The sequence below is a fragment of the Gossypium hirsutum genome, chromosome D12 (assembly GCF_007990345.1).
Source record: "Gossypium hirsutum isolate 1008001.06 chromosome D12, Gossypium_hirsutum_v2.1, whole genome shotgun sequence".
NCBI lineage: Eukaryota > Viridiplantae > Streptophyta > Magnoliopsida > Malvales > Malvaceae > Gossypium > Gossypium hirsutum.
The window spans coordinates 47,472,199-47,485,605 of NC_053448.1; the positions used below are offsets into that span (position 1 = coordinate 47,472,199).

The 13,407-nt window shown below is 34.5% G+C and overlaps 1 protein-coding gene across 1 annotated transcript; it reads right to left on the minus strand.

Moving 5' to 3' along the window:
* Positions 1-7,810: 7,810 nt before the first annotated feature.
* On the minus strand, positions 7,811-11,699 carry LOC107946238 (AP-1 complex subunit mu-2). Its single transcript, XM_016880475.2, has 11 exons — positions 11,328-11,699; positions 10,965-11,111; positions 10,764-10,826; positions 10,463-10,639; positions 10,271-10,374; positions 9,201-9,308; positions 8,978-9,074; positions 8,762-8,859; positions 8,501-8,642; positions 8,298-8,420; positions 7,811-8,178 (listed from the first exon to the last, which is right to left on the minus strand). The coding sequence occupies exons 1-11, from the start codon at positions 11,454-11,456 to the stop codon at positions 8,080-8,082; spliced, it is 1,287 nt and encodes a 428-aa protein (XP_016735964.1). The 5' UTR covers positions 11,457-11,699; the 3' UTR covers positions 7,811-8,079.
* Between the last annotated feature and the right edge of the window lie 1,708 nt (positions 11,700-13,407).

The following is a 13,407-nucleotide window of genomic DNA, read 5'->3' on the forward strand; positions in this document are numbered from 1 at the left end:
GTTTTAAGGGAAAAGTGGGAGGGAGTAAAAGTTTTTGGGGAAAATAAAAGGTTTTGAGGGTTTTTGGGAGTAAAATTTTGAGAAAAAATAAATGGGAGAGTAAAATTTTGGTGGGAAATGAATTTTGGGTAGATTGGTGGGTTGGGAGGGGAGGGGAATAAAAGTTTTTGGGGGAAAGTGGGAAGGAGTAAAAGTTTTGAAGGAAAAGTAAAAAGGTTTGGGAGTTGGGGGTAAAAATGTAAAATATTATAGTTTGATATTCGAATTATTCAAATTATTCGAGTTATTCGAATTCGAAAACTCAACTCGATTCGAACTCGAAATTCGAAAAAAAAAATTCGAATTGATTCGAATAACTCGATTCGTTTAGCTCGAAATTCAAATTTTTTTTCGATTTTTTCAAGTTGAATCGAGTTTTGCTCACCCCTAGTGACAACACAAGTGCCATAAACATATCAAAAAACCTTGTACAACACTCTAGAACCAAACACATCAATATAATGCACCACCTTATTGGGGAATTTATGGAGAATGGTTTGATTGGGTTGAGATATTTGTCTACACAAAGTTGATTTGTTCACTAAAGCATTAGATGCCAACAAGTTTGAGAGCTTAAGAAGCTTAGTTTGTGTATTCTCGCATAAAGCAACTATAGTTAAGAGAGGCAACCAAATGATTATATTAGATGCCATTTTGAAGATTTTATTCCCAATTTTTAGCTAATTTTTAGGGAATAATTTAGTATTTTTTTCTTCAATTGCAATTATGGTAGGAAAATTTGAAAGATTTTCTCTCTCTAATATCTCAGGATAAATGTGCAATAATGGGGCAGTAACAACTATCTTTCCTTCTTTAAATAGTCATCTTGTCATATTTGATTATTTACTTTGATCTTTTACAAGTTCTCCATAGATATTCTAGCTTACTTATGGCTGAAGTTGTTCATTGTTTCAAGCCCTAATAATCGATTCAAAGTTTTCATTGTTTCTCCTCAATGGCTCGCACAAAGATGACCATCACTAAAAATTTTAAAAGTTAGCAGAAAGTTCAATAATAATCCGATGATAGTGATTAAGTAACCAAACTCAAGCTACTATTAAGATAGTTTAGGGAGTGTCTACTCCCTGAAACCTTGTTAAGATTGAGCCCACTCAAAACCATCATGAAATCCCTTCCATCAATTCTATTGATGTCCTTGGTAAATCAAATGTTATGGAGGAACCAAAAACTTTTAATACCGCTATCACCAATGTCTCTCAAACCCAAACCCTACTGATGAACCTATTGTTGTGTCTTCCAAGACATATTCTCCAACCCCCTTACCAAACCAGGTCCTTAAATTGAAGCCTTAATCTAGGCCCTAACATCCCAAGTATCTAATCTTGAAACCAATCCTACCTTTGTTCCTTATCCAACCATTGATCTTTCTTCAGCCTCATCCAATCTTATCAAGGTTCATGCTTTCACCACCAATATCAGAGAAACTTTAGTAGAAGAAGGGGTTGAAAAGAAAACAGAAGAAGAAGCCATTGCGGTATTACTTGAGAAAACATTGTCTATTTCAGATAGCGATGAAGTACAAAACATTGGAAGAATACCCATTGCCTCTGGCACTACCCAAACTAGAAGGGTGCGTACGAGGTCCATTATGGCCAAGGAACTTGCAGGAATGACATTATCTAATAATAAGAAAGAAAAGGCTTTTGGAAAAAATTTGGTTCGAAAATAATTTTCTTGCACAGCGGAAAATTAGAATTTTAAAAATTAAGCCGGTTTGTGATATTTATAGAAATAAATCCTTTACTGAAATCGTATATGTGTTTTCAACTAGACGGATCCTTATCATTTTAGACTTTCAATTGAACGGTTTTCTCTGCTATTCCCATACCACAAATTACTATGAGTGTCGGCTCGAATGAATTCAAATCAAACATAGAACCAAAAAAATTTCATTTACTTTCAATGGGAAAGCAAAATTATCTCTTTAATATAAACCGATAGAATTATTATTCCGAAAAATAGAATTTATACTTAGAAAATAAATTCTCACTATTTCGGCCAGAATAACTATATGTTAAAGTTTTGTATTTAGCCCTACCAATGCCATCTATTTATAGGGAGAAGTGAAACCTTTGTTGAATTGTAGAAGTCTATTTCAATAAAAAAACTAAATCTTAGTCTAACTAGGATTAGAGGGCAACAAGCCTAGTTAATTATACTAGGGTTTGTTGTCCCTAACATTATTTATTTGGCAAACTCGATGTCTAAAACACTTCCACCGAATTGGAAGAACTTAGGCCTACGAGAGATCCTCCCACTAGGATGAAACACCCTATATTGTTGATAATTTGTAGGTCTACCATTAGGAGTTGGTTCTAGAATCATTTCCACAAGGCTGTGTATTTCCTGAAAGTTCCTCGAGTACTTTTTACTTCGAGGTTTGAAGTCATTCATGGAAATTTCCTAAAGGAAAGTAGCATAAGTTGACACTATCACAGTTTGCTCTTTCGGGTTATAAAACAAACCACTATTTTTTCCTTTTGGATATCCTACAAACATGCACAGTTCTGTCCGTCTAGAATCTTTGGACCTTCTGACAAAAACACACTATTTTAGAATCCTAAGTAACTCATTTTTCTCCCTTCTTAAGTCGTTAATATTTTTCTTATCACACCTATTTCTGAAAGGCTCAGTCCAGATTAATTAGTTTGGGGTGCTTTGAAAACGGGTTTATTCACTTTTGGGAGTGTATACAATCTCTATTTCGGTAACTTTCCCCAACAATCATGTGCTAATAATCCGCTCCAAGAGTCTATTTGGAAAGCCAAAATTCAATCAAATATCCATAGTTTCTTATGGAAATGTGGTTCCGAAATTCTCCCTGCATGAGTTATGTTAACCAATCGAGGGATAAGCACAACAAGTACTTGCCCTTTCTACAACATCAAGCAAGAAACAATTGACAATATATTCATCCACTGTAACACCATGAAAGTTTGTTGGGAGTCAGGGATCAACTTTGTTCACTCGGTTGCAACCCCGCGAGGCGCTTGGATGGACACTTCTACTTCAGGCAGTCAACAATCTTGATAGCCTGTTAAAGACAAATAAGCCACAAGTTAATGTCGAGCTACAATTAAATCTCGCGGGGCATAGGAAATGCCTCAATATATCTCATGATCTCTCAAAGGGAAAAATGAGTTTAGTATATAGAAAGCATTGCAACGAGTTACAAAAGTACTCACTTACCCACACCATCAATGGGCTGTAAGGGCAACCCTCGATGGTGACCTAGCACATACCTTAATTAGTGGCTTAGCCTAAGAATTGTTGATTGTCCACCCTCTACAAAGATTGTAAAATATTGTTATAGAAATATTACCAAGAAACATAAAGATTTTTTAACGAGGACACTTTCCTAAATAGAAAAGGGCTACCCTCCTAAATTTTCTCTACCCTTTGCCATGGACCTATACATGAGTAGCCCTTTGGCATCCAACCCTACCATAACCGTATAAGGTGGGATTATGACACCATCACTCATTAAATACATCGCAACCATTACTATCTTGTCTTCCTCTAAGTCAATAAGCATGATATTGAACTATTGTTCCATATCAAACAAAAAGTTTTCAAGTTTCTTGGTATTCCACCCCCCATAACAACTTGGTCCTGGCACCTTGAGCCTCTTTCCTCTATCCATAGAGCTGGAACCTACCTGAATAAAAGCCATCTGAATCAAATTCCTTTGGCCTTGAGTTCCTCAGACCCTTTTTTAATGGCCCCAATAGCATCCCATCTTATTTCCAAGATTTTCGATTGCTTCCTCAAATCCCTTTTTGATTGCGTTCAAAGCATCATTCGCTTCATCACCAAAGGTGTTCATTGTATCGAATAGCTCTCCCTGGGCTACCTTGATCTCTCACGCTCTGTAACACCTTTATACCCAGTTCGACCCAAGGAACCTGATATAGGGATATTACATTTGGTGCCAAAGTGATTTTGGCTAATCACTAATATATTTGAACATTAAAAAAAATAAAGTTTTCATAACTTATATTTTAGACCCTACTACTTGGAACACACTTGATCTTCCTAAGTACATGCCATTCTATTCAAAATTTTGAAACATACCTTCTTGGCACTTGGAGATGTGATGAGATGGATACTTACAACCTCAATTACAACTCTTCAAAATCACTGTACCTAATCTGCGCACGGAAAACAAAACCGTACGCTGAGTAAAACTCAGTGGTATTTCTATAATCTGAATATCTAAAGACAAGATAATATAATATGCACAATTGAATTATAAGAACATATTAATGTCTAGTATCATGACTATCATTTTTCATTTATTAAACAATATCCCAATTCACACAATTACTATATAAATGGTTATTCACATATCAAACCATATTTATTCATACAATAGCATTAGTCATGCAATACTCAATTCATGAATACATCATTTCATACCATACTCAATTCATGAGTATATAACTCATATATTCCATGTATTGCCAACATATTTCACATTTTATTTTCAATTCAATATATCACTTCCATTTCTCATACCATGCCATTTCAATATCAATTATAGAACTTTATTATTTATTTACCCCTATTAACACAACCCGGACTCGGACGGATACACAGATCCAACCAACACACCAGTTTGGCACCTAGTGCCTCATCAGATAATTCAAAGTAGTAAATTAACACCCAGTGTCTCATCGGTTAAACCGAAGTAAATTGGCACCCAATGCCTCGTCGAATAAAACCAAAATGATGAATTGACACCCAGTGTCTTATTGACTTTAAGTCAAAGAAGTCCCTGAACTCATCTAATCCTATGGCATGCCATCTATATCCGACTCAACCCGATACAGTTAATAAGGTTCCAATTCACTTTCCAAATACAACAATTATCCAATATCATATTTGCACATATATATATCAATTCAATCAACTTTAAATCAATTCAATAATCAAAGTGCCATATACTCACCTTAACCACTTACCATATACATTAATTTAAAATACAACAATTAACAACTAGATTCAGATTATAGAAATACAAACCAGAAATTCCGAGCTATTCGATGTCGACTTTATCTTTCCCCTTTTTAGTTGAGAATTTTGGTATAATGTTAGCAATTGAACTTGGAATTTTGAAACTCCTAAGCTTTCGTGTCTGTTTCTTTCTTCTTTCTCTTTTTCTTTCCTTTCTATTTCGTTTTACTTTCTCTCTCTTTTTTTATTTCATTTACTTACTCATTTGTTTTATTATATAATATATATACTTAAATATTAAGTAAACATATTACAATATATTTTTTAAATTTAGTTATTATAATATATATAATAATAAAATTTCACATCTTATGCCGCCTCACTAAAACAATGGCATAATTGCTTCTTTAGTCCATTTAATTTTTCTTTAATCTATAATTCAACTTTTACCCTATATGCAATTTAGTGTTTATACCTAATTACTCTTAATTCATGCAAATTCACTTAACCAAAACCTGATTAACTACACAACTAGCTTCGTAAATATTTTTAATAAATATTTACGAGTTCTATTTACGGGAACGGAGTCTCGAGAATACACTTTTCGACACCCCTAACTATCAAGTTGTTACACGCTCGATCACTCATGACCATGTAGGCATTCAATGTGGCCACTACGGCCTCTAATTCCTCAATTCTTTGGCGATCATCCGAGCTATTTATATGGGGGTCCTCTAACTTACTACCTCATGTCGTCACAATGTTTTAGTTCACAATGACACAATTTTGCTAGCTCTGACACCACGTGTCACGGACTCAACTTTGTTCACTCAGTTGGAAGCCTGTGAGGCACTTTGATGGACATTTCCACTCAAGTCAGCCAACAATCTTGATAGTTTGTTAAAGACAAGCAAGCCACAAGATAGTATTGAGGCACAATCCGTTCTCGCTGGGCATAGCGAATGCCACCGGTATACCTCATGTTCCCCCAGGAGGGAAAAATGGGTTTATTATATAGAAAACATTAAAACGGGTTATAGAAAGACTCACTTACCCACACCATCAATGAGTCATAAGAGTCACCCTCGATGGTGACCTAGCACATACCTTAACCAATGGCTTAGCCCAACAACTACTGACTGTCCACCCCCTATAGAGATGCTAAAATGTTTTTATAGAAATGCTACTAGAAAACATAAAGATGGTTGAAATGATGACACATTCCTAAATACAAAAGGACTACCCTCTCAAGGTTCCTCTACCCTTTGCCATGGCTTTATACATGGGTGGCCCCATAGCATCTTACCCTATCATGACTATACAAAGTGGAATCATGACATTGGGCCTCTCTAACTGGGAATGGTAGCTTCCTGTTTACATAGTTTAGTAATTGGGAAGAATGGTTACTGCTCAACCTCAATTCCAAAGCTTGGTGTTCAAATCATAAGATCCTATGGAAAATAATTTTCACTTATGTGCTTTGGGAAATCTAGCTTCAACGCAACTCCTCTATTTTTGGTGGCCACCGACAAATGAAGGGTTTGACTAAAAGAGCGATTGAAGGTGCTACTCAATTTTTTGCTATAGTAGCTTCAGTCAAGTGTAGAAATCTTTCATCTTTCATTACAGTCCCTTAGTCTATCTGTTTAAACTCAATGCTGAAGGTCATCACTAGGGAATCCGGGAATTGCGAGTGCAAGTTTTTTAATCAAGGATCATAATGGAAATTGGCTAATAAGATCTTTTTGAAACATACCTATAGCGACTAGTGTTGAAGCGAAGTTATGCACATTTAAAGATTATCTTAAATTAGCATTAGATCATAACATTAGGCATCTTGATGTTGAAGTTGATGCCACTACTATTATCCACTTTATATCTAATGTTAACTCTTCTAATCCAATATCATCTTCACTTCTTGATGATTGCAAGATGCTCCTTGCCATTATAACTTCTTGGAGTCTCAAACATATCTTTCAAGAAAGGAACCAATGTGCTTATGCTCCTTGCCCGACTAGAGAGTAATTTCCGGTCTTCATCTCCCCGAGACGTTATCCTACCAGATGATTTATTTTGTCTGTGACTCTCCCCCTTATTCCCTTTTACCCTTCTTAGCTGCTAATGCTAGGGGAGATATGATGTATCATACAATTACTAAACTTTTGCAGTCATGTTATGTTCCTTTTCTTAACCCCCAAAAAAAAAATCCCAAAGTCAAACTGAATAATGACGACGACCACGATGATAATAATAATAATAATAATAATAATAGAAACTATTAAATATCACATATAGTTAATCGAGTACTTATCAACAAAAAAGTATATTTTTTACTTAAAAATATGATTAAGAGATTAAACATTCAAATTTTATTACTCGAAAAAGATAATTAAAAATCAAATTAACAAAAAAAAACCCCAAAATTTTATTGCTTTAATATGATTTTCGCCTATTTTTGTCAACTGAATCAAATTTTATTGGTTCACTGATTATTTATATATATATATATATATATATCATATGCTACACCACACAAGTTACCAATTTTCAATTGTATCAATTCAACCGAACAATCAAATTCGAATAGCGTGCGAATATCTCGACGCTGCATATTTGAAGTCCCCACGAAGTAAACGTCGTATTTTGGTAACCCAAATGTTAAGTTGTAATAGGCAGAAGAAGCATGAAACGGCCAAAACGGCAGGAAAGAATTCCCCACTGCCCTCCCTCAATACATTCAAACAATAAATCATTGACAAATTAAAATGAAAAAAGAAAAAAAGAAAGAAGAAAAGAAAAGAATTCACAGTATTCGATTTGTAGTTTGATAAGGGAAAAATGTTGGTGATTATAAACTCTCACACCTAATTTAGATAAAACAATTATAACGCATACATTATAAATACGAAGCAGAAAAGTGCTTTTTTTTTTTTAGGAGGAACCACTCTTTCATGCTCTTCACAAGGGCTTTTGTTTATCAACCGCTTTCCTTGTATCCTTATGTCCATTCTAACTCTCGAAAAATGAGGTGAACTGGATCTCTCAATATTAAAGGAATTGGCATTAAATAAGTCTTAGTTCATACTCGCCTGCCATTGTGATATATCGTACCCATGGAAGAGCCTGGTAGCCACTTTTCTCAATGATCTTCAGATATCGAACCTACGAAACCCCAATACGTGTGAGTCAGAAAGTTTACCAATAGAAACACAACCCCTGAAATTCCATTAAAGCAGATTGAAAGAACATTAAGAATTTAAAAAAAAATCTGAAGGGAATACCTGTATCCCAGAAACGGTAAAATACGGAATCTCAAACTTTACACGAATAGGAGCTTTTCTCTCTGGAGTTGCCTCTTCATCTGTTATGCTAGGAAGAGTAAACTCGGCCCTCAACATATACTCCTAATGTTATGAATTTCAAAATTATAAGTACCATGGCTAGACAGAGAGCTTTTAATAAGTCTGCAATAGGTAGATGTTACCTTTCCACCAGGAAAAGATCTTATTTTCCACATTAATGCATCATTTTCAGGTGCATAAGCTGCAGATCCCATTGATGTCCGAATATTTGGACTGGAAGCATCAGTAGGCACAGGCACCGCAATCTCAACATTTGTAGCAGTACTGTAAAGAAACATTATGTCTTTGTCAGTGCTTAGTGATCGCTAATCTAACATAAGCTCACCTACAGATCCTTCAAATTAGATAGACCAGAATATAGGAATAGGAACAAAACCCAATACCTACGCTCCTTGTACTGACTTCTAGCCTTCACCATAATCTCAACACGGCTTCTTGAATGTTTCTCAACTTGAGCTTCTACCCAGATGAGAGGCTTTACCTAATTAAACAAAAAAAAAAGTAGCATAAATACTCATCATCATTTTCTGTCAAGATATAACAGGTTGGCAGAAAGAAAGAGAGAATGCAGAATGAGAACTCAGATGCCGAAGGTCCACCTGAGTACTAAGTCTATATGTCATGAGATCAAAGGACCCATCAGGAGGTATAAAGGATATAGTCCTGTCATTTTCAAATCGGGCCAGACGTACACACCTAGACCAAAGCATTATTGATAGGCGAGAAATTTGCAACGTTAGATTCTGTAGCTGTTGCACCCAAAGGTAAAAAGAGTACAATCAGAGCAAGTGTTCAACTAGAAAAGAATGTTAAGCTACATACTGATGAAACTTTATATCCTCCAAATCAATTGCCTTTCCCTTTGTCACTCGGCCTTGTGCTTCAAGCAATACTCTATCATTTAGACCAAGCTTACACTCAGGCATACCACTGAAACACAAATTGAAACCAAATAAAATAAATAGATAGCTCAAAAAAGAACTCCCAACATGAAAAGACATTTTTTATACCATAAAACTCAAGACAAAAATCAATTGTTTGGACCATAACGGTGTGCAAGAAGTTTTGTGTTGCCTACAACAGAGAATATTTCAGAGCTTCAATTATAACACACATGAATGACAATCAAACAGAAAGTTCAAATGAATGGTTTTGTCAACAAGGATACAAAAGAGAGATGGAAAAGACACCAGTTCTCACTTCTAAATTTGTAACACCTACAAACCCACATTGAGGAATTATGATACCTATTATAATGTATGTATAAAGAGGCTTAACCCACACTCGTGAGCTGCATCCTTCAGGTCAAAGATGACGACAATACCTTGCAAGGCAGGCACTGAACTAGTGAGGTACTGTGAGCTTTGACCCAAAGATCTCACAGTTTTGTCCCACAAAACACACCTCGTAGTTATTGATTTAAGTCTCTACATATACCATAGTGGATCTTCACAATTTCTAAATGTGGGATTGGAGGCATTATCCAGATTGTAGGAAGCTATACATTTGGAACCAGGTCAAATCATATCAATCCTCTACTAAATTAATCAACATCACCTCACCTCCCTTCTGCCCCACTCCCCTTAACCACCTATGAAATTTACATACACCAACCTATTATTTTCAACTTTGCAGATTACAAAGTATTGCTACATAGTCACTCTAAATTCAATAGTTGTAGCAATACGAGTAATATTACACGAGATACATTATTTAGAATTGTCACTTTATCAGACATGCAATTAATCTGCTCACAAAAATTCATGTACATTATTGAGTAAAAGATAGAATCAAGATTTGAGATAAAGTATATTCCGTAAGAGAATCAAGATTTGAGATAAAGTATATTCCGTAAGACAAACCATAAATTTTCAAAATATCAGAAAGCACACCTCAAATAAGTTCTCATCTTCAATGCCCCAACAACATCCGACCTAATTATTTGTCCATTGCTGTTGACAAGGATGTTCACACTTTCAACCACATCCAAAAAAACCTGAAATGAAGAATAAATCCTCATAATCTAGTGTTTGGAGACAACGATAAACGACTCAAAAGAATAACCATAGAAAAGAGTCGCCTACTTCATTCTTCTTGTAGTTTATTCCTTCACTACGCCAAGAGACCGCGTTTGTAACAGCCATTGGAGGCCTCTGCGTTACTTCCATCCTATATGCATCAGTCTTAATAAATTCACTAAGTATTTTTGCTTCTGTGTATTGAGGGTAGCCAAAATCCATAATCTCGTCAAGTAACTCGTACTGCCGAAGGCATAACAAATAGCCAATTATAAACTATTTTAGCATAAATTACAAACCAATACCATCCAACAGCCAGTGGTAGAACTATTTAACCAAAAGGAAAAAGAGTTTGATTTCAACATACCACTACAACAAAGTTATCCCTAAGCGATTCCTCTTCTAACTCCTCAAAATAATGCTTGAAAACCTGGAATAATAATTCAGATCGATAAAAAGAATCAAGGATCATAGACCATCAAGAAAAATAGCAAAGGTAAACAACTCAGTTCAGTTGAAAATTTTGATCACAAAAAAGCATGAAACTGCAATTACCAAATTCGCTTACATCAACTACACGGTGCAGGAAGAAAAGAAGACTGGCAGCATTGCAATTCTGCCTCGTTGCAGTCATCAAGTAGACGTTGCTGTGCTGTACAAACATGTAAGTTACTCCATTATCGTATACCACTGGATCTTGCGACTGCGGATCTCCCTGAAAGCCAAATCCGAAGAAGAAATTCAACAATGAGCTAACCATTTCAGCCTCAGTTAAAATTGAAAGCTGATTCGAAGTGCAATAGGCAAATTCAAAAAAAAATTTATAGAGAATGATTAAATCAATTAACAGAATAATATGATTTATCCTAAACCGGAAAACAAAACTTAAATCAAAATTCCGAGAAAATATATATATAAAGAAAAGAGGAACCTCTTTTTCGATGAGTTTGGTAAAAAAACGTTCAGCTTGTGCAGCGGAGACATCGCCACGGTAGTCACGCCACACCAGAACGCGGCCCTTTATATCTAGAAGGAATAGTGCCGATGCCGCCCCCGCCATTTCTTTGTTCTTTCGGTTTTTCTATTGATTGATTAATATGATGCAGTCGAGATGGGTGAATTTCAGGGATTTGTTCAAGATCTGATTGAATCAGAAGAAGGGATGGATGCGAGAGGAAAGATCAAAATGAAGGAAGTGTAAAGTTGGGGGAGCTCGTTGAAGCTGTATCATTTGGGAAAATGGGACAACGGTGACTTGGTTTGCAATTGCCTGCCTCCTTCCCCCAAATAATTACACTTAGATTTTCCAAAACGGCGCCACTTTTGCATTCTTTTTTACTTGGTGAAATCTCACGCGCCACAATTTTCTTTTTTCCCTGTGTTTTACCTATCTCAACTTCAATTAGAGTCCAAGCTCTTACTTTCCTAAAGGGGAAAACCTGAAAAACTCTTAATTAATAATTTATTTTTTTAATAATATCTTAATAAGAAATAAAAGGAATTTTGAAATCCTAAAATTATAGTCTTTTAAGTCTATTATATATTTTTTGAAGTATTTTTCAGGCCAATCTTACTATTCATGTTAGAGTATGTAGTTGTTCATTTTAACAATATTGTTTTTAAAATTCAAATTCACTTCTTCTTTTTTTAAGATCGGTACACTTAATATTTGTTAAATTTTAAATTTATTATATTAGTAGAAATAAAATTAATTTAATTTCATACTATTTATATGTATTTAATTATTTTTTTAATTTTATGTTTTATTTATATAGATTACGCGTTATACTTTTTTTTATTTTACATAAAAGATTACAATAATTAAAAACAATATATTATACTCTATTTAGATATAGGATTAATTCAAAACACGAAACAAGTTGTATGATATTTATTGATACAAAGTTTGAGTTTGATGATTAGATATAGTGTGTCTCCAAAAATACATTGATCGCATAAGTAGGAAGAAAAAGACTTCCCCTTTCTTGGTGATGGCGGGGCCTTATATAAATGGTGGTTTTAATGGAGTTGATCATTGGCTTCTAATCAGGGCAAGTAGTTTCTTTATTATATAGGCTTAATGGAAACATCATGTCATGCTTTACCAAGATGTAATGAGGTGTGACTAAACTTCACTAAGATGAGATTAGTTTTGTTATATGTAATTGATGGTAAGGCTTTTTTATGGTGTGTTGGGATGCAACAGCTGTGATGGGAAAGGTTTCATCGAATCTCGATCAAATTTAGTGGTGGTTCCTGAAAATGGTGATCCTTGGCTAAGTAAGTCTTTTGTTGAAATCGAGGTGATTGAGTTGGCGAGGGTCTCTTGGGTGAGGTAATTATTTATGTATTGTTTGAATATTTTCGATTTTGAAAATTTAAAATTTTAAAAATTGAATTGGTTTGTGATATTTATAATAATAAATTTTACTTGAAATTGTACATGTGTTTTCAATTACACGAATTTTTGTCGTTCTCGACTTTCTACCGAATGGTCTTCTCCACTACTCTCGTACCACAAATTACTTCGAGTGTAGGCTCGAACGAATTCGAGTCAAATACAGAACTAGAAATTATTTACTTTACTTTCAGTGAGAAAGCAAAAATCTCTCTTTGATAGAAACCAGTAGAATTGTTATTCTTGAAAATAGAATTTATACTTAGAAATAAATTCTCACTATTAATACGGAGAAAAAGTAAAACCCTTTTTTAATTAATAGAAGTCTATTTAATAGAAAAACAAATTCCTAGTTGAACTAGGAGAGAGAAGGGCTAATAGGGTGTACTTCCCTTCATATGAATTATGATGGGAATTTGGGTTTATCCTGTATCGGGTCCAATTATATGTATTTTTTAAACTTTTAACCCTACACTTTATAATTTAATCAAACCCAATACATGTTTTTCTATTTCACAAAATAGACATTATTTATTAAATTAATTTAAATAATTTAATTTTCTAATTAAATAATTTTCTCAACCTAATTCTAATTCTATTGAAATTATAACAA

Bases quoted from the DNA above. Each gene is read 5' to 3' on its own strand.
- LOC107946238 (XM_016880475.2), bottom strand. From the start codon at position 11,456: ATGGCGGGGGCGGCATCGGCACTATTCCTTCTAGATATAAAGGGCCGC. The intron at 10,827-10,964 runs GTAAGCGAATTT...TTATTATTCCAG, and splicing joins TCCTGCACCGTGTAGTTGAT to GTTTTCAAGCATTATTTTGA. The intron at 9,309-10,270 runs GTGTGCTTTCTG...TTTGTGTTTCAG, and splicing joins AAGATGAGAACTTATTTGAG to TGGTATGCCTGAGTGTAAGC.